Source organism: Xenopus tropicalis, chromosome 4 (assembly GCF_000004195.4).
Source record: "Xenopus tropicalis strain Nigerian chromosome 4, UCB_Xtro_10.0, whole genome shotgun sequence".
Lineage (NCBI taxonomy): Eukaryota > Metazoa > Chordata > Amphibia > Anura > Pipidae > Xenopus > Xenopus tropicalis.
The window spans coordinates 136,168,507-136,194,593 of NC_030680.2; the positions used below are offsets into that span (position 1 = coordinate 136,168,507).

At 45.1% G+C, this 26,087-nt stretch overlaps 1 protein-coding gene and 2 non-coding genes across 4 annotated transcripts in view; 1 reads left to right on the forward strand and 2 right to left on the reverse strand.

The window, feature by feature from the left end:
• nckipsd (NCK interacting protein with SH3 domain) overlaps window positions 1-18,597 on the reverse strand; it is a 73,034-nt gene extending 54,437 nt beyond the window's left edge. For both annotated transcript variants that reach the window (XM_031899895.1, NM_001129942.1), the window contains 1 exon segment: window positions 18,338-18,597. In XM_031899895.1, coding sequence (XP_031755755.1) covers window positions 18,338-18,508 — 171 coding nt within the window. In that variant the 5' untranslated portion in view covers window positions 18,509-18,597.
• A 470-nt stretch (window positions 18,598-19,067) lies between these two features.
• On the reverse strand, window positions 19,068-19,141 carry trnan-guu. Its single transcript has one exon. It is a non-coding gene; the product is annotated as a tRNA-Asn (tRNA).
• A 196-nt stretch (window positions 19,142-19,337) lies between these two features.
• On the forward strand, window positions 19,338-19,410 carry trnaf-gaa. Its single transcript has one exon. It is a non-coding gene; the product is annotated as a tRNA-Phe (tRNA).
• Window positions 19,411-26,087: the final 6,677 nt, after the last annotated feature.

The following is a 26,087-nucleotide window of genomic DNA, read 5'->3' on the forward strand; positions in this document are numbered from 1 at the left end:
CCCCCCTATGTAACAGGTGCAAGGCAGAAACAGGTACCCTACTACACACTCTGTGGACCTGCCCTCTGCTGGCAACCTACTGGGCCAAAATCCTAAACAAACTAAGCGCAGTGACAGAGGTTGTCCTCACCCCTGCCCCCAAATTATGCATACTAGGTATAACCTCTGGCCTAGACCTGAACAGCAGCCAAAAGGCACTTCTTGCTAAGGCGCTCTTCCAAGCGCGTAGACAAATCACCCTTAACTGGAAAGGGCAAACGGCCCCGTCCTACAACCAGTGGCTAAAGGCTGTAAATGAGGCATGCATGCAAGAAAGGTACTCGCTGTGCAAGAAAGGGAAGGTCGGTACATTCGCCAGCACCTGGGGGAGCTGGACCGCGCAAGCAAGCCCCTAGCCCACCCCAAGCGCACACACCAATCAAGGGTCACCATTACCCCGGACCCCCGGTAGTATGCCCCCACAACATACTCAAGATACCCCACCCATCAGAGGAACAGATAAACCCCTAAGATACAATGGGTATGCATAGAGTGGGCTGATGTCATAAACAATGTTGCGGCAAGCAGTAATCGAAAAAGCCTGTATAACCATTTGCTTGAATGCCTATGTAACAGTAACTGTGCTTGTACCAATGTTAATGACTTGAACTCAATAAAAACTACCTGAATAAAAAAAAAAGTCACAGTGACTAATTGCCCTGTGTGTCTTCGCCCTAAGCCACCTCGGAGTTCCAGGACCTGTTACATGCAGGGCTGCACTAGTGATACAACCCTCTCTGATGCTTATGGGCGAAGACACACGGAGCGATAAGTCCTTCATGGCAACTAATCACCGCGGCTTTTCTTTCATAGGATATAATTGAAGTCCCCGCTATTAAACGCTCGCAGGTTTTTGATACGCAGAATAGTCGCTGCAACTTTTTAACAAAGTTGCACCGACTAATCGGCCCGTGTGTCTTCACCCTAAGTGGGAGAGAGGGAGCAGCATCAGGGCTGCTGCCGCCTCCAGAATTTCCACTGGTTACATGGTCATGGAACTACTCGTGACTTATAATATCCTTACATTTTACAATAGGGGGTATCTTATATATTATACAGATATTCCTTACATTCATGTAAAGTAGTATAGATCCTATTGTCATTCACGTAACACAATTAGAAAGGGGTCGCACTTACAGAGAGCTTTATCTTATAGACAGACAGCCTTACACAGGAGCTGCACAGTGTTCAGAGCAAAGGGAAAGTGCTTGCAAGTTCCTACATTATGAATCGGCCTCTAATCTGATTTCCATTTCAGCAGCGGCTTGCCGGAACGTTCCGCGCTTGAATGACAGGTGCTATCTTTTATTCTGAAGGTGCAGCCATCATATTACTTTGAAATGACAATGGAGAATAAAAAAAAAAAAAACGCAGCAGGAGAAATAATATTAGCTATTTAAATTGTTGTTCTGCAGCCCTAAAATGCCGCGCTGAAAGGAAACCCGATGCTTTCACAGATGATTTATTTTCCCTGAGAGTGGGCTACGATGCTGCGCTTATGAGGCAGGCACGTCTATTATAGCGAGGCTACAACCCTAATAATCTACACAGCCACCATATGTGCGGCGGCCCTTTGTGCAACTTAATTCCCTCATTTTATTGGTTTGTAACTGACATTCAATTTTGCTTCCCCTTGTCTGCATCTGCCGCCGCTCTACACAGCTCGTTTATTAAAACTGAACATGGGTTTTTTCAAGATGATTACAGGCTCTTACTAGATTTACGGGGGGTTAAATTTCAGGTGAGATTTGGGATATACGGAGGGGGGGGGTGGCATTTTAAATGAAAAGCTCTGCTTCGTTCCAGCCATTTTTAAAGAGACTGAAAATAAATGAAAAATGAAAATAAAGTGATGAAACTAAAATAAAGCAAAAGTCAAATATAAGAACTGAAAATCGTATTGGTAAATCCCTGGGCGCGAAACATCAGAAGAGAAGGCCGGCTTTGCATGACAGTTCCGTTCAGAAGCAATCCCAAGCTCCGGGGCAAGGAAGGCCTCCTTTTAAATTCAATCGCTTCTTCCTGTCACTTTATGAGATTCAACAATTTGAGCTGCCACTTGGCCATTTCCGTGGCGGCGCTATTGATTTTTCTGCGCGTCTTCTTTGATTCTCTCAGCAATGAATTTCTATTTTGATATATATATAAGAACAGGTCTGCTCTTCTATACCAGAGATGTAAGAGGGAAACGGATACAAAGAAGATTCACTTTGCCTGTCCCTTCATGTGACGGCTCTATAACCCCGGCGGCAAAAATGCAGCATATAGATATAAAACTTTGTAGTGACTGGGTATGGCACATGAAGGAGCCAACAGGTGTAAGGGATATTTCAAATTTAAAATACAGGTATGGGATCTTTTATCAGAAAACAGGTTATCCAGAAAGCCCCGAATTATGTGACGGCTCTCTCCCACAGACTCCATTTTAAGAAAAGACTTTTTAAGGATGATTTTCTTTTTCTTTATAATAATAAAACAGTGCCTTTTACTTTATCCCAACTAAGATATCATTAATGCTAATTGGAGGCAATACAATCCTATTGGCTTTACTATTTAAATGATTTTTTAGTAGTCTTAAGGTATCAAGATCCAAATTACAGAAAGACCCCTTATCCAGAAAAACCCCAGGTCCCAAGCATTCTGGATAACTGGCCAGTCCTACCCTGACTTACTGTATGTGATTCATTAAGAATTCTACTGCTTCAATATACATTTAACAAAGGGACTGAGTTTTACCTGCAACTTACTTGCTTTTAAAGTTAAATACACACACGTATACATATAAATATTTATGAAGTAGGGATGCACCGAACCCCGGCTTAACCGTCCCCCCATCATGACGGAATCTGCCAAACCGAATCTGAATCCTAATATAAGAGTCTGGATTCGGCCTGAATGGTATCTGTATCCTAATATGAAGACATGTCTATACATCTCTCTTATTTATTCCCTAAGCCATGATACTACGATACTCTAGTAACCAAATTGCTGTTATTATGTCACAAGTCAAGATGTGACACAACGCTACTTTTGTAGCGAGTACTACCTCAAGAAGGTGAGATAAGGGCTCTCTTTTTAATCCATTGATACCACTCGTTACGTATAACTTTATTGGGTTCATGCGTGAGATGTAATAGGAATGCCCCGTCGGTTCATGTCCCCCTGTAGGGGGTACGAATACCATGTGGGATGACCAGTCTCTGCCCTGTTCCACTCAACCACAACATATCCTTCTGAAAAAGAAAAATAGTGTGGTGATAAACGGACCAAGTATTTTCCTATATGATTGCTGGCCGAATAGATTGCCTCATGGTCATGCATATACTGCCTGACTATGAACATCCATCTGGCTGGTAAAACTAAAATCTCCCTGCGCGCAAATATAATTGCGTTGATAGACGCTTTCTAATGCGTTCCACCCGTACCGGCATTCCGCCTTGCCGATATCTAGACTCTGTGCCCTGATTGCCATAGCGGTAAGCTTAGAAGGCTATCTATATTATGATAATGAGTGCTACCGCCACCCGCACCAACGGTATCTGCTCTTACCCTTTTGAGCTATGATGACACTTGTCACGAACTGCTCTGCTTCAACTACTTGCTTGCGAAGTGAAGCTGTTGCACTACATCTAAGGAGCTGGGAGTTTATCAAGTAAGTAACTATTCTTCCACCAGCCTAAATTTCCCCTGGATCTGTGGCCTGACACTAGCCTATTATTTCTCTTGATCCACCACCTGGCAGCCTGATTGTCTCTGGCAACGGGCTACACGTAGGTTTCCTGAGAGCAGTCCTACTGCTAGCAATCGTGCCATGCTGATCGTGCTATTCCACCGTGCACTTTTTCCTCCTTTGGTCTTTTCACACTACTATGTATATCGATGTGGTTATTCCGTAACCAAGGCACTGCTTTCTTTGTAATTCCCGGTGTTGAGGTTTACCGGGTTGCTCTTCTCTTGTTTTTTGTTTTCGTTCTGCTTTTTTTCCCCATTACAAAACCAGCATTTCTTTTTTGTTTAACAGTATTTAGTGCTTTAGTGTATATTATGGATTGCTGTATTAGATTTAACTGTATTGGTATATGGGTTTGCGTGACGTCACATCTACATGTTTTGTGTCTGTATTTTCCCGCCAGTAGGGGTATTTATGGTTTGTAATCACTTTGTGTGGCAACTTTGAGAAAGGCTGAGGTTCAGCCGAAACGTCAGTTCATCATTTGAATAAAATAAGAATATTTGTTGTATATAAGTCCTGTGCAAGTTGCTTCTTTATCACCGATGTCTGTTCCTGTTTTGATGGAGGGTAGAGGTAGAATTTCAAAATGCCTTAAATAAATACACACCAAGACACACAAGTGTCTGCAGGAACACAGTAACCACTACATTCAAATAGCTATTAATGTGTCTCGGCTCTACCCTCTTCCCATAAAGCTTCTAGATTCAAAACAAACTACATTACCCAGAACTTCCTTATCTGAACTGCCCACCTCTAGTACAACCTGGCTCAAGCCAAGTGTATGACAACTGGTATTATGACAGATTCAGATTCTATTAAAGAACATAGGAACTTGAAAATATCCAAAGGCCATATATATGCCATCATAAGTTACACATAAATCAACTGCTTCTAACCCCATTTTTTGTGCAGCATCAGTCAAGTAATTTCTGGATATCCTACACATGCTGATGTCACTGTTGAGTTGATAGCTTTCTCCACCCCCCCCCCCCCCATTGGCATGTTTTGATTTTTTTTAAAACTGTGCCCCTAATGATGGCCTTAATGGCTAAAACACATTGGCATATGTTTTTGAGCATTAGCAGAAGACTTCAGGCTGGCAAGGAAAAAATTCAAAATGGCAGCCACAACATGAAATGTCCTACCCAAGTATGAACCAATCATAAGAACCCAGTATTATAAGGGCAATGGCAATATATCATTGACAAAAATACTGTAAAAAGGCTTTCCTTGTCTGGCTTTTGTGTTTTGAGGGGGATAAGGAAAATGTTTTAGTTAAAGCCCAGGGTCAAGCCGAGCCGCCCACAGCCAGGGAGGCTTCTTACATCTTAATTCATCGGGTCTTTTTCAAGGAACATCTGCCTGCATTATTTAATACTTAGCTTCTATTAATATACAGATTATTTGCTCAGAAAATAAAAATCCCCATATTTTGCCTGGAGTTTTATGCATAATCTTATACAGAATCCTCAAGCTTAGGGTCCAACATTCACATATTAAATAAGTAAAAATGCATTATATGGAACCTCATTATAATGGCACATTCCACTGGTTTCCTTAAGGCACTGTGTGACTAAAAGCACAGGTTCCAATTATTACCACATAATGTTATATAACTTTATACGGTATGACAGTTGTTTAAAAGTGTTCAAAAACGATACCCACGGCAACTCTAAATGAATTAGGAAAACTATACCTCAACTATGAATACTTAACCAACAGTTTATATCATATTACGTGGCCAAACATAACTGGAATATATATATATCAGTAAATATTTCCCTTTTACATCTTTTCCCTTGATCCACCATTTATTGATGGGCAGTCTGCTCCCTCAGAGATCAGCTGACTGTAACAGGAAGTAGCGTGGGAGTAAAAGGCAGAACTTCATTGGCTGATGGGGCCTAGCATGTATGTGTGCCCTTGGCTTGTTTGTGTACACCATATGATCCCAGGGGGTGGCCCTTAAAGTGACAATTTTCTATTTAGGATTACCCAATAGCACATACAGGTATGGGATCCCTTATCCAGAAACCCGTTATCCAGAAAGTTCCGAATTATGGAAAGGCCATCTCCCATAGACCCCAAAATAAGCAAATAATTCTAATTGTTAAAAAAAATTTCCCTTTTCTCTGTAATAATAAAACAGTACCTGTACTTGATCCCAACTAAGACATAATTAATCCTTATTGGGGGCAAAACAAGCCTATTGGGTTTAATGAATATTTGAAAGACTCTGTATCGCCGAATTCCCTTTTCAGAACAGTCCCCAGAGACAGAGGGCTTTAGATGTCATATAAATTTAAAGACTTCAACAACCAATGCCTACAAGTCAAAAAAGAAACAAAAACAGCAAAGCCAATCTTGCTCAAGCTCCTTCCACAGGTAAGCCTGAACCCTGACTGCTGATATGGGGAGGGGGACTTACCTGTATGCAGGATGTAACTAGGACTGACCTGGGCAACAGCAGACTGCTCAGTGCTTGCAAACTGGGATCTCCAGGAAAAGGACAGGAAAGGCTGAGTGGAAGGAGACTATGGGGTTGGCAAGACTACCCACCGCTCTTATAAGGGAGACTCATACAGCCTCTTGCAATCCATCACCCGTGTTTCAGTGACCTTCTCATTTTAATCTCCCTAAATGTAGCTGCTAATTATTGCCCGGCTAGAAGTGAAACAGACCCTTTGAAAGCATGGTATCATTTTCTATCCGCAGCTGGGAGGAAAAGATAATCCATGTAATGTTATTATTGGGGAAGGAACGCAGGCGCAAGTAGCGGGTCAGTGAGAGCGGCAAAGGCAGCGAGGCCTGGAGGGGGTTCCGATTTAGAGAGGGAATAGGGTAAAAAAAATCTCAGCTTTTTGTAGAAAATCCTTTGTCTTGTTTTTGATTCCTGTTTGTATTCTATGCACATATTGTATAGAGACGCTGTCTGACATGTACAAGGAGTTCATTTTCTATGACTATAAGAATGTTTATGGATATATACATTTTAAAATGAAAAAACAAAGGAAAGTGACAATGTCTTGAAGAAAAGCAGATCTTATTGTGCGCACAGAACATTCATTCTATTAGTACTCTTTTTATGGATAGGATTTGGAGCTGTCATGTTGCTTGGCCAATACTCATGTATTACCACAATATGGTGTTCTTTTGTTGTCAATGGAGAATGTCTCAATTAAGGCAAGCTATAGGGGAACTTCCAAATGTCTGTATAAGGGCAAAAGGGTAAGGGTATAATTTATATAGCACTGTTCTCCCATTGGACTTAGAGCGCAGCCTTTCTAGGCACATTTTGTATGCTGGGACACCAGGAGATTAAGTGACTTGTCCAGGGTCAAAAGTAGTTGCCACAAGGAATCGAACCAGGTCCCTAACATGAGATCCCTCATCAAAGGCTGATCATTCAACCTTTTAGGGCAGGGGTACACGGGAAGATTAGTTGCACCGCAACAAATCTCTGTTGACGTGGGCGACTAATCTCCCCAGAATGCCATCCCACCGGCTAGAATGTAAATGGTTGGTGGGATGGCATACGTGCCGCAGCCACCCGAATTTTCCTCTGAAGATAACTTCGGGAAACTGCGGGACATCTCACTGGCCCTTAGGCCAACTCCTCCTCCTTTATGTGAATACCATCCTACATTTTAATTATAAAGTGGTTTAAGGGCGACTAATCTCCCCGGATGGCATTTCGGGGAGATTAGTCGCCCGTGAACAGAGATATTTGTCGCGGGCGACTAATCTCCCTGTGTGCCAGAGCCCTAAACAGGCCACAACAATGGTCCACCTGCCATGGCCCAGTAACATCGCAACTTGACCCTATTTTCCACCTTCTTGGGTGTGTAATTTGGGACTGTTCAACCAATTAGGGTAACCTTATAGGATCTTCCACACAGCACAGCATGCCAGTTGCACCACTGGATTAGATGGCAGGTCCCTCTTCTACATGATCAATGAAGCCCGATAAAGTTAGTCTGCGTGTGGTGACTAGCTATGGCACACATGTACCCCCTTCTATAGACACACCCAAGGGACACCTTCTTCAGGAAAGGGTCAGTATCACTTTAAAATGGGCATTAGCTGGTATAAGACATTGCACTGCATTCAGTATTAGCACAACAAAAGGGTGGTTTCAGAAGATTTACGCCCCATTTTAAGAATATGATTGTTGTTATATTTATCGGAATATGAATGGCTGCAATGAAACGGCACGCCACATTTTCTTATGCAAATTCTTATGTATAAATTAGCTCTTTGCGACGTGGAGGGAAAAATCAAGGCCAAGGCGTTTAAGGAAAACTAAGCAGGAATTAATTTAGTCTTAATTTACCAAACCAAAGCCAATTAAGATTATTTTATGGAATATTTTCTTGCAATTAGAAGCCATCTGAGTGTACATAATGCATTCTAAATAAGTTGCAGACGTATCCCTCCGCAAACGCGTTCAGCTACAAATCTACTGCTCATCAGCTAATAGGCTCTCCCTGTATCAGGCAGGTCTGGGCTTCCACTGATAGGAATTCTCAGGAGTGAGGACATACTATAAAATCAAACAGAACAGCAGGATAAACAGACATTATAGAAAGTGGCTGTTAAATCAAGTATTAAAGTACAGCTTGCTTTGAGAATTCCTCACCTGTATTTATACATTAGCGGGAGCTGCTATGCTGCTTACTTGTACTGCACACAGGTATTGGACCCCTTATCCAGAAACCCGTTATACAGAAAGCTCCGAATTACAGAAAGCCTGTCTCCCATAGACCCCATTTTAATCAAATAATTCAGAATTTTAAAACTGATTTCCTTTTTGTAATAAAACAGTACCTTGTAATTGATCCCAACTAAGATATAATTACCCCTTATGGGGGCAGAACAGCCCTATTGGGTTTATTTAATGGTTAAATGATTCCCTTTTCTCTGTAATAATAAAACAGTACCTGTACTTGATCCCAACTTAGATATAATTACCCCTTATTGGGGCAGAACAGCCCTATTGGGTTTATTTAATGGTTAAACGATTCCCTTTTCTCTGTAATAATAAAACAGTACCTGTACTTGATCCCAACTTAGATATAATTACCCCTTATTGGGGCAGAACAGCCCTATTGGGTTTATTTAATGGTTAAATGATTCCCTTTTCTCTGTAATAATAAAACAGTACCTGTACTTGATCCCAACTAAGATATAATTACCCCTTATGGGGGCAGAACAGCCCTATTGGGTTTATTTAATGGTTAAATGATTCCCTTTTCTCTGTAATAATAAAACAGTACCTGTACTTGATCCCAACTAAGATATAATTACCCCTTATTGGGGGTAGAACAGTCCTATTGGGTTTATTTAATGGTTAAATGATTCCCTTTTCTCTGTAATAATAAAACATTACCTGTACTTGATCCCAACTAAGATATAATTACTCCTTATTGGGGCAGAACAGCCCTATTGGGTTTATTTAATGGTTAAATGATTCCCTTTTCTCTGTAATAATAAAACAGTACCTGTACTTGATCCCAACTAAGATATAATTACCCCTTATTGGGGGCAGAACAGCCCTATTGGGTTTATTTAATGGTTAAATGATTCCCTTTTCTCTGTAATAATAAAACAGTACCTTGTAATTGATCCCAACTAAGATATAAAAAATCCTTTTTGGATGCAAAACAATCCTTTTGGGTTTAATTAATGTTTTATTGATTTTTTTTTAGCAGACTTAAGGTATGGAGATCCAAATTACAGAAAGACCTCTTATCCAGAATGCCCTTGGTCCCGAGCATTCTGGATAACGGGTCCTATACCTGTATAAGGAAATATGTAGAAGGAATGCTTGTGTGTTTCCTCTGAGGTACCAGAGTTTCCCCCCATAGGCCAAAATCACACCAGCAGGTTAACTGGCTCCTGATAAAATTCCCAATAGTGTGAGGGGGTGATTATGATTAAAGTTTGAATTTGGATTCTTTTGACGATTCAAAAACTCAAATGTCTGATATTTATAAGGTACAAAAAAGCCCAATTTAATTTAATATAAAACTTCAGCATCTAAAAGCTTGCGAGTTTATGTAGAAGTCAATGGGAGTTGCCCTAGGCAAAGCCAAGCCATATTTTTAATTCACGTTTTTCGAGTTTATAATCTTGCAAATTTGAGTTATTCGAGTTTTTTTATTTGATATTAATAAATAAGCCAGCATTTGAATTTTATTTAAAATGCCAGTTTATTTAAGTTAGAAAAACACTCTCAAAAAACACTCTAAAATTGATAAGCCCATTAGTGTATATTATAGGACACAGAGTGGCTTATTCTATCAAAATTTGAATTTGTGAATTTTTACCCATAGCTGTGGAGTCAAAAACAATTTTGGATACCTGAGTCGGCAAAAATTTGACAATTGATTGAAATTGTAATGAAAAAACTATATATATTACAATGTCCTATTTCACAAATTATAAAGTACTTCTCTGCTGTCCTTGTGTCACCAATAGGGTTTCCACCTTTTTCTGTGACTAATATCAGCCTACGGGTTGGAGGGCCGAACATGATGTCATTTGGGGGTGGGGTTATGACATAAGGGGAGGGGAAATGAGCAGGCTGGTGGGGGGGAGGTGGATGGGGACTATAAATGGGCAGGGAATTGAGCTAACTGGGTGGGTTTATAGTGTTTCAGCAGGTAACAGAAGTAGGGCAAATGAATTGCACAGAGAAGAAGTCATGGAAGCTTACCATATTTTCTATTTCATTTTTGCATTGTACGGGTTGGGGTATTTCCCACCACATTACAGGTTCAGATTTAGCATAACTTTTACGACTCAATAGCGCAGTAAATGTTAGCAAGCCTTTTATATAAAGGGTAATTGATTCTGCTTTAACCTGTGGCTTGATAGCGAGAGGCTTATTTGCATTCAACATTTTAATCACTTTTTTTCTTCCATTGCTAGCATATTTTTTTTTTTAAAAAAAAAGGTTAAAATTCTACTATGTTTAACAGGCAAACGGTAATCACATTGTTCCATTCATTTTCAACGAGGATGTATAATCTCAATAGAAACCCAAGACCTCAAACATCAACTTGCACAAATGCTTCATATACGCCCCCATGACTTTTATAGAATCTCAAAATCACAAGAAATTTGAAAAACTATAATTCAGCTTTTCAAATTTTGTCCCAAGTGTATATCTAGAATTCCTAGCATAATAACAATAGCACATTATTTATGTATTTTTTAATTGGCCCAAACATGAAGCACTAAATTTGCTCACAAGGAACCCCACTGAATTCTACAGAAATCAGCCACGCAATCACTTGTTGGGCCACAGTGGGAAATGCTGCCGTCACACCTATAAGTGACAATGGCCTGCCCAGCATTGCAAAATGGTTTCAAGATAATTGCCATAGCAGGCAATCTGAGAGGGGCTATTGCATACCTCCCAACTGTCCCGCTTTCCGCGGGACAGTCCCGGTTTTTAGAGCGCGTCCCACTGTCCCGGATAGTTCCATGAATGTCCCGCATTTCCGTAATAAATTACGGAAATGCGGAACATTCATTGACTTACTCGGGACAGCGCGATGCGTTGGCGCTCCTTCTTCCCCAGCGGCTCCTCAGTGTATGCGGCTCCTTCTCCGGCGGTCCCAGGCCCTTTTATAAGGTTGCGCCCTTACGCACGGGTGACGTCATTACGCACGGGCGCAACCTTATAAAAGGGCCTGGGACCGCCGGAGAAGGAGCCGCATACACTGAGGAGCCGCTGGGGACGAAGAAGACGAAGGGAGCGCTGTGTATGGGGGGGGGAGGAATGTCTCTATTGGGGGCACTGTGTATGGGGGGGCTGTCTCTATTGGGGGCACTGTGTATGGGGGGGACTGTCTCTATTGGGGGCACTGTGTATGGGGGGGCTGTCTCTATTGGGGGCACTGTGTATGGGGGGAGCTGTCTCTATTGGGGGCACTGTGTATGGGGGGCAGTCTCTATTGGGGGCACTGTGTATGGGGGGGACTGTCTCTATTGGGGGGCGCTGTGTATGGAGGGGGGGCTGTCTCTATTGGGGGCGCTGTGTATGGGGGGGCTGTCTCTATTGGGGGCACTGTCTCTATTGGGGGCACTGTCTCTATTGGGGGCACTGTCTCTATTGGGGGCACTGTCTCTATTGGGGGCACTGTCTCTATTGGGGGCACTGTCTCTATTGGGGGCACTGTGTATGGGGGGACTGTCTCAGTTGGGGGCACTGTGTATGGGGGGCACTTTCTATGGGGGGCATTGTGTATGGGGGCACTGTGTATGAGTAGTACTGTCTTTTAGGCTATTGGGGGCACTGTGTATGGGGGGGCAAACCGGTAGATAGTTATAACTCACTAATAACTCACTGCCTTCTCTCTATATTTGTATTTTATATGTAGGAGTTGCTATATTGTTACCCTATACTCTCATACTATACAGTATGAGGGTATAGCACATTTGCGTCTGATCCTGCCATTTCTACTATATAAAAGGAGAATTTTTTGAAAAAAAAAAAAAAAAAAAAAGATGGGGTGTGGTAATTGGGGCGTGGCCACAAAAGTGGGCGTGGTCAAAATTGCCGCGCTGCGCGCACCAAATCTTTTTGTCCCTCTTTTCATTTTTCAAATGTTGGGAGGTATGCTATTGTAGGAAGCAAGGGTCGTTCACTTATAGTTCCGGGTCTTTGCAGGCTGAATGGCCTCTCTTATGACAAATTTAATTATAATAGATTATCTGGAGAGGAGCCAATCTGACAGTTGGCTAAAGACTAGTCGTGGGAATGCATAGCCTACACCTTATTCAGAGAGGCGCCCGGCCCGTAACATAGTAATTACAAGAACTGTTTTAAATTACGCAGGCAACACCGCTATGTAAATCAGAAGCAGAAACCCTTTATCTATCCATTATTTGGTGGCATCACATTTTCATTTCATATTCCCGATATACCTACACTGCGTGCTTATTATGACTGGAGAATAATGCAGTCTGTGCTTGGCACTAAGGGGGTGAAGATAAGATCCCCCCAGGGAATGCCCCACTCGGGGCAGCCACATTTAGGGCAACAATAAACATATTTTCCACTCTGTTTTTTCCAGAAAGTCATCATTCCTGGCCTTTTTTTTTTTCTACCCATCAACATCTACACCCTGCCTGGTGCCCCTAGGTCAGGGGTGGGCAAACTTTTTGGTTCAGGGGCCACATTCACTTACGGGGGGGACCTGATACCCAAATCTATGCACTGGCTACACAATTATGGTATGGGGGGACCTGATACCCAAATCCATGCACTGGCTATACAATTAGATGATGAGGAGGGAGGGGGAATGAGAGGAGGGCAGTGACATCTAAGAAGTCCTAAATTGAAAGTGAAAGTAACTGACTGCCCCACCCCTATGCCTAAGGCATAGAGGCGGGGCACACAATATATGATTGACAGCTGGGACTTTTGAATGCTTATATAATGGGTATAGATGTGTTAATAAAAAAATGACTTTGGGTTACATGTTTAATTTGAAAAGGGCTTTTATTATACAGCTTTTTATGTCTGGGTGACAGGTCCACTTTAAGGGGGCCGTGTCGGAGGTCCGGATTAAAAAGACCAACGGGCCGTAGTTTGCCCACCCCTGCCATAGGTGAACAGACATGTCAACTGTCCCAAAGGTCACATGGATGTGGCCCCTTTCCCCTCAGTCACACCAGAGCGGCGTAACAGGGTGGCCAAGTTGATATCTGTGTGTGAATTCACATGGTTGTCTAGCTACTCTGGCATATGAATACTAGGCACTATACTGCTGGCACTGTGTACTTACAGTACGTACGTACAGTATGGGATCTGTTATCTGATTTTTAGTAGACTTAAGCAAAGGAGGTCCAAATTACAGAAAAACCCCTTATCTAGAAAACCCAAGGTGCCTGGTACTTGATCCCAACTAATATATAACTAAAGTTTACTGAAGGCAAAACAATACTATCCAAAATGATTTTTAGTAGACCTAAGCTAAGGAGGTCCAAATTACAGAAAGACCCCTTATCCAGAAAACCCAAGGTCCTGAGCGTTTTGGATTACAGGTCCCATACCTGTATACATAGCTACATCAGAATCACTGACAGGAGGCCAGCCCAGTGGTAATACAAGCAATGGCTGTGAGAGAATGTGGGCCAGCATGGAGGGCCTGTATAGAGCGGCTGTACAAGCACTGGTACAGCAGCCGGATGCTCTAGTTTAGGTTTGTATCAGAACATATCATATGATAACATATCAGAACATAAAACTGTATATCTGATAGAAAGGGAATAGAAAGATTTGGCTGCACGGAATCACTGTTGCCTAAGGGACAATTGCTCTTCTGTTTCCTTAGTGTTGCTCTTGGGCGCTGCTTGGAATAACCCAGTGGGCACTCGCTCACCCCCAGTACAAAGGGGCTTTATATTCAGTTTCATGTTTAATCAGCGCCAGTGGACTTTACTGTAGAAACACACTTAATAAATATCTAATCCGGGGCTTATGAGGCCGGTAATTACTTGCTGTTGCACTGAGCAACTGATATTTCATTTTGCAAATGAGCTGATCTAACAACTAATTGGCACTGATGTGCGGCACGCAGGACACACCATTACCCCTTGCTTGCTTAGCGATCTCAAGCGGGTCTGTCCCTGCCCATATCTATGTACCAGTATCTTAGTTGGTTTGTCCATTGGGCAGCCTTGAAAATGTAATCTGCCAATGTGCCGTGTTGGTCAAATTATGGTACGTATGGAAGCAAAGAGCTTTGCAGAGTGCTAAATTCCTTTTTTCTATTCAGGCCCTATACATGTTCCAGCTTCGACAGCATGCAGGAACTACATAACCCACAATGCATTGCACTGGGATGTTCCTTTCCTTATTGACATCACGTGTGCAGGGAATTGTGGGATTGGGAGGATGCAGGCTGAAGGCTGGGGACAGGCGACTACTGTTACATTTTATTTGAGTCTCAAAGTAGCCAGCCAGATCAGCAGGGGAACAGGGGGCGGGGCTTAGGGAACTGTTATTATTAACATTTATTTATAAAGCACCAACATATCCCGCAGCGCTGTACAATAAGTGGGTTACATACATTGGACATACAGAGTAACATATAAAGCAATCAATAACCGATACAAGAGGTGAAGAGAGCCCTGCCCAAAAGAACTTACAATCTGTCCTAACCATTAAAAATCATGAAAAGGCTGCATATATATTAATTGATGTATATTGCAAAGCTGCTTGAAATCATGTTTACTTTTCAAAAAGCATAATTTGTGTTTGGGTGGAGTTCCCCTTTAAGCCGACTCCTGAGACTCTGCAGGCTCACTTTACATCATATGTATAACATCAGATCCAGATCAGATGTAAGATCTGACAAGCAAGGCTTCAGCAGGGGATTTTCATAATGAATACAAGCTTTTTCCGGAACATTTAAAAGTGAAAGATGATAAAAGGCCCCCATTCCCAGTGGCACTTTCCATTTGAGTATCATTTCCCTTTTAACCCTAGAACAAATTCCCACCACTTTCAGTTCCCAGATATAAAACACGGAATTGATTCCTGCCGTCTGCACCCCATATTTTTTATAGACACCTATGATATTAAATAAACAGATACCATATATATTCACTGTATGGGCCACCCGTTGTTTAGAAGGCAACAATCTATGACATGTGACTGGTTGGGTTGTGCCTCTTTTGCTACATCCCTGTACTAAAAATCAAATTCTTAAAAAATGAATAGCATGTTTCCTGTTGTCACGCATGTAGTTTCCATCAGGAAACAGGTGTTAGGGGCGCTGTTATATTAAAGCGGTAGTTCATCTTTAAATTAACTCTTAGTATGATGTAGCATGCTGCATTTGGTCTTTATTTTTTATTATTTGTGGTTTTGAATGATTTAACTTTGCAGTTTGCAATTTCAGCAGCTATCTGGTTGCTAGGGTCCAAATTACCCTAGCAACTGGGCAGTGGTTTGAATAAGAGACTAGTATATGAATAGGAGAGGGCCTGAATAGAAAGATAAGTAATATAAAGTAACAATAACATTGCAGCCTCACAGAGCAATAGGTTTTTGGCTGCTGGGGGTCAGTGACCCCCATTTGAAAGCTGGAAATGATCAGAAGAGGAAGTCAAAAACAATTAATAAATAAAAACTGAAGACCAATTCAGTATGAGACCAACTACTCCTAATTGGGAACCAATTGCTGTGAAGCCACAAGATACCACCGTGCTGTAGCACCGCCACGCTCACCTACCAGCCTGCCCATATATATGCCCAATACTTACTAAGCCTGTGCTTCTCAAACTATGGTACCAGCAGCAGCCATTATATGGTTACAGAATCCCTCACTGACTTCTAATATCCTTATACTATAATGGGGGGGACATTATTCACTATATAACACACAAGAGTCATAAAGATCCAGTTGAAGATATCCTTATACACTGTGGAAAGACTACTTTGTGAGGAAGGAAGGAATCAGTGTTGCACAGGGAACACTTCACCCAAGCACAGATTTTATATGGCTTTCTCTACTTTCACGCAAGACTCCATTGTGCCAATAATGTCCCTTGAGGAGTGACAGTGACAGCGCATCAGATTGGGGGCTGCTAATAGGAGCGGCCAGACTGTGCATTTACTTTCCCCACTACTTCTCTCTGTATTATCCTACTCACACCAACAGCCCTGGGCTCAGCCATTCATCCTCTTCATGGCCCAGTAAGTACCCAATGCAGGCTAATAGCCCTCACAGCATAGACATATATATATTAATTATCTGGTGAATTTGGTACATTATTTATGTCTAAACTGACAGTTGGAGGGGGCAGTTGGGCATTCCATGTATTGATTCTGGTATTGTGTGTGACCAGTGAGTAAACATAATGGGAATGTACCATTGGGTAGCATATGACGGGGGCAACACAGTGAGTGATAACTGGGGGGCAATAATGAAAGCTCTATTTGTTTGCTTTCCTATCTGGTTAAACCCTAAGGCTGCCAGTGCCTTTATGCCAAGGCTACAGCTTTGGGCATAATTACAGGGTATTTTTTGTTACTAAAGGCTGCAATGTGCCCTCTGACCATTTACACTCCCTAAGGGAGCGGAGTGCAGCTTACCCCATGGAAAACAGTGGGGCTTTAATCCCTGACAGCTCTGCAACTCTCAGCCATGGCACTGAGCCAAACAGGCACCGACCCATACAGGCACCGACCCGCACAGGCACCGACCCGCACAGGCACCGACCCGACCCCACAGGCACCGACCCGACCCCACAGGCACCGACCCGACCCCACAGGCACCGACCCGGCACCGACCCGACCCCACAGGCACCGACCCGCACAGGCACCGACCCGCACAGGCACCGACCCGACCCCACAGGCACCGACCCGACCCCACAGGCACCGACCCGACCCCACAGGCACCGACCCGCACAGGCACCGACCCGACCCCACAGGCACCGACCCGACCCCACAGGCACCGACCCGACCCCACAGGCACCGACCCGACCCCACAGGCACCGACCCGACCCCACAGGCACCGACCCGACCCCACAGGCACCGACCCGACCCCCACAGGCACCGACCCCCACAGGCACCGACCCGCACAGGCACCGACCCGCACAGGCACTGCCAGGCCCCAAGCTGCTCTGCAGAGGTTTGAAGCTGCCATAGAGGAGCAGAGCCCTGGCAGGGAGTGAGACTGGCATGATGGTTACACAGCGCTATATACAGGCACTAACAGATACAGGCTGACAGCTCTGCTCCCCAAGATGTTCTGCAGCAGTGTGGGGCTGCTCTAAACCAATAGGCTGCGGACACAGTGGGCGGGACATGTTGGGGTTCTGGGTTACAGGCTCTAGTGTTGGGGTCAGGCTCTAGAGTTGGGGTTCTGGGTTACAGGCTCTAGTGTTGGGGTTCTGGGGTACAGGCGCTAGTGTTGGGGTTCCGGGGTACAGGCTCTAGTGTTGGGGTTCTGGGGTACAGGCTCTAGTGTTGGGGTTCTGGGGTACAGGCGCTAGTGTTGGGGTTCCGGGGTACAGGCTCTAGTGTTGGGGTTCTGGGGTACAGGCTCTAGTGTTGGGGTTCTGGGGTACAGGCGCTAGTGTTGGGGTTCCGGGGTACAGGCTCTAGTGTTGGGGTTCCGGGGTACAGGCTCTAGTGTTGGGGTTCTGGGGTACAGGCTCTAGAGTTGGGGTTCTGGGTTACAGGCTCTAGTGTTGGGGTTCTGGGGTACAGGCGCTAGTGTTGGGGTTCCGGGGTACAGGCTCTAGTGTTGGGGTTCCGGGGTACAGGCTCTAGTGTTGGGGTTCTGGGGTACAGGCTCTAGTGTTGGGGTTCTGGGGTACAGGCGCTAGTGTTGGGGTTCTGGGGTACAGGCTCTAGTGTTGGGGTTCTGGGGTACAGGCTCTAGTGTTGGGGTTCCGGGGTACAGGCTCTAGTGTTGGGGTTCTGGGGTACAGGCTCTAGTGTTAGGGTTTTGGGGTACAGGCTCTAGTGTTGGGGTTCTGGGGTACAGGCCCTAGTGTTGGATGCTGGGAGATGTAGTTCTGCATTCACTGCCTTACCTGGATCCTCTCCAAATAAGAAGCCGGCACATACCCCGTCTCCCCGCTGCTGCAGCGACTCGCCAGCCACCAGTGCTGATTGGACCTCTCCAGGATCAGGAAGCTCTCTCCGGCTCCGAACAGCAGCGAGTTGGGCTCCGGGGAGCGGAAAGCGTACAGGGCTCGGTACATTGCGTTCCTATTGCTTCCAAGTCTCAGCAGCGGAACTGTCTCACCGGACCGGGCCAATCGCAACTAAAGCGCGTACTCGTGCCAAGGCCGGTCACGTGATCTCCAGTCGGGGCCGCGCACTGTGCGGGGAAAGCCCAGGAGCAGCCCCGCCCCTGCTCAGGTCATGTGACCTACAAGCGCGACCGGCGCTTCTTTTTTTCACCAAACTTTATTGTTCGTCTGACACTGAATACATACACACTGTTGTCTGAGGGAAGCAGCGATATCCATGCACCGCCATAGCACACACCGGCTTGTTAGCGTGCAGAGAGCGCCACCCCGAGTCCATTCCGCTGCCTTACACACCGGGTTTTAGTAAATAATTCCCGAAAATATCCGAATGTGCTGAAATTCTTTACAATGAATGAATTCAACAGAATTGTTTCATCCGCCCAACAATAAGTGTTGTAAACCAGTATAGGGAGCGCAAAGGTTACCAGTAAAACAGTCACATGATCGTCAAAAAAATGGATATTCAGAATGACTGAGATAAAGATCCGTATGTGACTGAAAAACACCGCGTCCCTGGGTGGGCTCGAACCACCAACCTTTCGGTTAACAGCCGAACGCGCTAACCGATTGCGCCACAGAGACGGTGCAGCCCTGTTACATTAGGCTCCCTATTGGATTTCTCACACACAGGCTTTCCGTATCCTTCCGCCGCGGCGCTGCGCTCACTAACACCGACTCCCACACAAACCGCTTACATATTCTCTACCAATCAGAATAGCGTTACCGGATACATTTAGTTACGTCATAACAGACACCGGTGCCCGGTACCGACACGGCAGCCGAAATAGCTCAGTTGGGAGAGCGTTAGACTGAAGATCTAAAGGTCCCTGGTTCGATCCCGGGTTTCGGCAGAAGCTGGCTGCACTTTTTGTTTTAAAGCCTCATATAAGCGCAGGGCTGAAGGTGCAAGCAACTTGCTTTATTTATAGATATTAGTGCAAAAAAAAACCCCACAATGTAATATATATAGTTACATAGTTACATAGGGTTGAAAAAAGACCATTGTCCATCAAGTTCAACCCATCCGAGTAAACCCAGCACCCACACCCTATACTAACCAATCTATACACTCACATACATAAACTATATATATACAAACATTAATACTAACTGTAGATATTAGTATCACAATAGCCTTGGATATTCTGATTGATCAAGAACTCATCCAGGCCCCTCTTATAGGCACTAACAGAATCTGCCATTACCCCATCTATATGAAAAGCTTAATGCAATGTACAAAGAAGAGCGGGCTGCGCACTTTTACATTGAGTTGTTTATATAAAGGGGAAATATGCTAGACATTCACATTATTTTTCTTGGTCAGTAGCCGTAGGGCCGCTGGTTGATTTGCACCCATCCTGCCAAAGTGTAGCTATGGCTCCATGTAATGAAGCAGCGCCCCCTAGAGGCCAAACAGCAAAGCAAAATAGTTAATGAAATGGCAGCTTGGGTGTTTAAATGAGACATAGGATAGATGAATAGATATCTAATCTTGTAGGCAGTTATGAATAATATATGGTGCTGGTTTTACTTTGTGTTAAAAACTGTGGGGTGTGAGGCCCATTGGGACTGCTACTATAGGGCCCCCCACACCCCCTCAGGGACCCGACCGCCTGCTCACCCACCTGCTGACTGCCAGCCCCTTCCCCCCATGTGTGTAGGGGGTGGGCAGTGGGATCAGGTCCGGGCTGCATGGCCCATAAGGCACAGGGCCCATCGCGTTCTTTTCCGCTGTCCCTCAGGCCCAGTGTGACCCTGTTCCCACACATACCCCCTGTCACACTCCTTGTTCCAAATGATGGTCCCTACCAGAAGCACAGTGGAGGGATAGCCAATCACAGCCCTGCAGTCACACAATCATGACATATTTCAGTTCCCTATCAGGTCGGGCTAGTTGCTGATTGGTTCCTATCTTACAGTGCTGCGTGCCCCCTGCTTCCCTGTGCAGCCTGGGAAAGAAGGGAGCAGGAAGTGGCACAGATGGGCGGGACTAGTAGGGTTTGGGGGGAACCCAACTTTTTTAAGCACATTCCTTCTATATTTAGAGAAGTATAATGCACTGGCACATTCTTGTTGTCACACAATATGCCTACTTTTAATAATAAATCTTTATTTAACCTAGTGGGAATAGCTGTAGGACACTGCCAGGGCCTGTATAAATGTACTAGGGGCTAAAGCAATAGGGACAGTCTTTTGCCCAGAATATAGTTAGGACTGGGCATATATAGCCTTAGGTGGTACTTCCAGTGATTGGCCACTAGATGGCGATATATCTACAGAAATGATGGTTCAGACACAGTATTGTGATTATAACACAAAACATTACTCTTTTCCAAGTTGCAGTTTTAAGAGAGGGTCCCTTAGAGCTTGTGTCTGAGCAGCTTTAGACGGATACATTTCTCCTCTACCCCCTTGAAAGAATTTGTAATACATTGGCGCTTTATTCATTTCTCAGTTAAAAGTACAGAGGCAATGGATTTCTACAGTGTTTAGTATTCTAGAATCTCTTGTCAGATGATCAAGTGAGACATAAACTCTTGTATATACGTATATTTATTATATTTATCCCATTATGCTTATAAGGGCTCATTTACAAACATAGTGAGAGAAACCACAAGTGCCCTTGCAACCACTCCGCAATTAGTTTCAATATTCTGTATTACAGGTCCCTACATTACTGCCCCCTCACCATAAATATGCAGAGACTGGGGGGTGCAGCGCCCACCGGGGCTCCCGCCCCAGGGGCCCTGCAGGTGCCCCCGCCGGTGGCGTCCCCTAACCCCCCCCCCCGCAGGGTCCCCCACCCAATGTCCTCCCCTGAGTGCACGTATGTTTAATGCTTCAGGGGAGGAACGGTCGGGCAGGGGGAGCGCCGGCAAGGGTCGGGTCTGGGCTGCTGGGGCCCACTAGGGCTGGGGCCCACTAGGGATTTTTCCCAGCGTCCCGGCGGCCCAGTCTGACCCTGTGCAGAGCTTCTCCATAGCACCATGCGCCAAATTCTCCAAACAATTCCACAATATTTGAAATGAATTGAATCCTCAGCAAACTGAATCCTTACTGTCATGTGACCGTAATGGCGGAGGCTGCTGAAGGCAAGACATTTTGCTTATAGATGCAGTTTAGTCTTAGACAGAAGTATTTGGGCTGTGGCTAGGGTTGCCACCTGTCCAGTTTTGACCCAAACAGCCTGGTTTTTCAAGGCAGAAACCCTCCAGATTGCGTCCGGCAGATGCAATAACCCCATTCCCTGGCATCATCACAAGGCCAGAAAACATCATCACGTGATGTCTTTGTCTGGGTTTAAAACCTGGCAAAGGCAACCCTAGCCACGCCCCTTATTTGGGCTGTGGTCCTTGGTGGCCCTTCATGCCAAATGAGTATATAGTACATATAGTACATTTCTGATGTGCCCCTGGCGCCCCAGTCCAACACCAACTAAACAACTACCCGGCAGTCATGTTTCTACAGGTCAGGCAGTGGATAAACTAGGAAGGCGCTACCCTTAGGGACCCGTATCTATGTGCACCATGTGCCCTATGTGTAATCCTCCCGACATATTAGGTTTCCTCACATTATCTCCAGCCTGTGATCCCGCAGCCTCCCAGGAATCCCCTTGCTCCATGGGCCACACTGATGGACATGTATTTAGCCAGATTCCTAAACCTATTTACATCCCGCTCCCCTCGCTGCTGCACCGAGAGCGCTTCATTAGGAATGTTATTCTGGGCTTGGTACCAACAGGATGGGTTCCTTTAAAGGGTTAAACATCTCATGCCGCAGTTTTGATCTTTAAGCTCATTTGCTAATTTCTCCCCCATGAGTTTATTGGCAGCTGCCCTGGCCCCAGGGACCCATCCCCAGAAGCCATCTCTCACTAAGCCTGGCACACAGGACAAAAGGGGGAACATAGCCGTCATCTCCGTGTCCTTGAATGGTGGAATTTTTCCTGGCAAGACACAAAGTGCGAATTGTTTCTGTCTCCGAGGGGACGGCATAGGTTCTTCTTATCAGTGCCATCGTCTCCTAAGAACCTCTGTGTGTCCTTCTCCAAGCTCTGCCCAAGCTCTGAGGCCCAGGCAAGTAAAGGAATAAGGAGAGAGGAAGGTTAACCCCTTGGGAGCAAGGAAAGTTCTGCCCCACCAGTGGACCAAGACCTTCTGTCTAGTGACACGGAGATAATTAGGAGCAGTCATTATGATTAATGATATCAAAAGAATGATTATTATATGGATACTGATACATTTATCTGCAATGTCAGATACTCTAGACCTTCTAGGCCTTACATATTCGGGGCTCTTAGGTATCTGAGAGCGTTGGGTACAGATATATGAGGCCTTCTAGATCTTTTAAATGCCCTGGATCTAAAAGGTCTAGAAAGTCTCAGATATCTGTATCCAGTGAACTCTCTTTTTCTTACTCTCCTGATTTAAGCATCACACATGAAAAACCCAGTAACCACTATCTGCCCTTTATCTGCTCAAGATCTGTCCTCTGTCTGGCCACTATCTGCCCACTATCTGTCCACTATGTTCCCACTATCTTCCTTCTATCTGCCCACTATCTACCAACTATCTGGCCATCTTCCTACTATCTGTCCACTATGTTCCCACTATTTTCCCTCTATCTTCCCTCTTTCTGCCAACTATCTGCCCTCTATATTCCCTCTCTACCCTGACTGTGCCCTCTATATTCCCTCTCTGCCCTGACTGTGCCCTCTATATTCCCTCTCTGCCCTGACTGTGCCCTCTATATTCCCTCTCTGCCCTGACTGTGCCCTCTATATTCCCTCTCTGCCCTGACTGTGCCCTCTATATTCCTGCCCCCCCCCATGATCTTTATGGTGAGTTGTTTGGCCTTTAGAAAACCGACACCAGAGAGGGTCCCACTAAGCCACCTATAAGCCACACTGTCTGCCGCATCTATTGTTACCCCTCTGCATCCCTGCGATGTTAGATCCCAGTCGCCCCATGTTGGCACAGCTATCAGCTTCCCCTAATAAGGAAATAGCCCACTTCTACCCACAATAAGGCCCCCAGTGCCCCCGGCACACACTCTGCACCTGACGCCACATCCCAATCCCTCACACAGAGCTATGCTGTGCTGCAGAGGGTGATGACAGTGCTGTAGTTTATGGCTCTGAGTTCCAGGCTCATCCTTTAAAAAAGAACTTTTTTTTTTACAAACAAGCCCTTATGCCAGTTGTTTCCCAATATAAATACAATACCCATCATCCTGACAGGATACAAACTGGGAGCCAAACTGTCTGTGGAATCCAGGCCCTGCTTCGCCTCCTTTGTGTAACACTGACGCACATATCTGACAGGTCGCTCCATATTTATGGGGAAGGCTGAAGCGACACGGACTAGCAAGTAGGGTTGCCACCTTGCCAGTATTTTACTAGCCTAGACAGTAAAACACCTGCCATGGCAGGGGCTGGTATTACAAATTAATAGGCAACATAGTAGCTGGTGAGTTTGCAATACTCTTAATATCAGCTCCCTGGCCTTCCCCCCGATTCTCCCCTGAAACACTTCTCCATTACGCTCCATCCACCACAATGTCATAGCTCCGCCCATTTTACATTATTGTTCTGCCTATCTTACATCATTGCCCCAACCCCTTCCGTACCCGCCCCCCATTAAAAACTCTTTAGAAAAGTGGCAACCCTCCTAGCAAGCTACCTTAGGGTTGGCACCTTTGTCAGGTTATATAAACCCAGAGTCAGTGATGATGTGTGATGACATCACGGAAACATCATCATCACATGATGACGTTTCTGGCTCGTAAGGATGTCATGCAATTCAGAGGGTTTCTGCCTGGTTTTCTGAATGTTGAAAGCCACTTGATAGGGCAGGTGTATAGTAAGTGCCCCCCTAGTGCCCAGGATTGCACCCACCTCTGCAGATACTACATCATTAGGTTTGCCACCTCACTTGCCCGGGAACTCCGGGCAGGGAGGCGGGGTATGACATCACAGGAGCGGGGCTATGACGCAATAATTGGCAATCACAGCGTCAGTCCTAGAGAATCCTGCGTGGGTTTTCCTATTTGGGGAAAACGGGCAGGTAGTTTTGATCCAGGCAACCCTACTGAAAACTGGGCTGTCTGGGTCAAACCCAGACAGGTGGAAACCCTATACACCATAATGACTGCTGTTTATTATTTAACGTGCAGTAGGGTGGTCAAATCATTTCCCATGGGGTCCCGGCTCCCTACCATCACTTGTAAGGATCAGTTACCTTAGTCCTTGATTTCGTGACTCCTCTACTGAGGCCTATCTCCTCCTCAGGCCCTCTGGCACATCCACCTCCTGTTATTGTAGAGTCCAGAGAGGGTCACACCACTGAAGATGAATTATTTTCAAAAGAAAAACCATCACCGCTGCAAAAAATACCAAGAAATGTCACTAGATATCCAACATGAGTCAGTAATGTGACCCCACTGACCCACAGCGTGGCTGGATTGTTCTAGAGAAACAGATTCCCATTAAGGAACCTTCTCTCTAAGAAAAACGGATCTGTTTACATGTAATTAGGCCAGAGGAAGGTTCTGCCTGTCTCAGGTCTCACAGCCACAAAGAAATAGTGATATTATGTGCACACAGACCTCCCCGTGCGTGACTCGCGTGCCATGCAAAGGGACTACTGGGTAGACTGGTTATACTTAGGTTACTGAGCGTTCATTACATACTGGGTGCACCCAGGGCTGCACTTCCTGCATACACACCCGAGGGCCCATGCCTGGGGGGGAACGGCCCGTGGCCCTGTGTCTCAGTAGCCTTAAAGACAAGGGCTTAGAACTTTCAACATCACTTTACATTGGACCTATTATTGGTGCCTGAGGTGTAGTCAATTCATCTCCTGCCAGGAGCATTAACTGTACTCATTGTTCAATAATTATAGCAATAAAGATATTTATAGATGGCTATAATTACATAATCTCCCATTTAAATACTGAGATTGTCACACCAGCTATGTGCAGATGGATTAGTATGTTAATTATACTCCATGCCTGCCACAGGCAGTGTTGACAAGGCCATACATAAATGACTGCAGTCGGGTGACAGTCAGTCAGGCACAGTACATACTTATAGGAAATAAATAGTGTTGTCTGTAGCAGTCACGGGGCCAGAGGCTATTATTACACTACTACTATAGGCACCATCTCTCCCTACTATACCTGCAATCCCACAGCCACAGTCCCTTCCCAGAGGCTATTATCCCCCCCCCACTGCTACTATAGGCACCATCTCTCCCTACTATACCTGCTATCCCACAGCCACAGTCCCTTCCCAGAGGCTATTATCCCCCCCACTGCTACTATAGGCACCATCTCTCCCTACTATACCTGCTATCCCACAGCCCCAGTGCCTTCCCAGAGGCTATTATCCCCCCACTGCTACTATAGGCACCATCTCTCCCTACTATACCTGCTATCCCAAACCACAGTCCCTTCCCAGAGGCTATTATCCCCCCACTGCTACTATAGGCACCATCTCTCCCTACTATACCTGCTATCCCACAGCCCC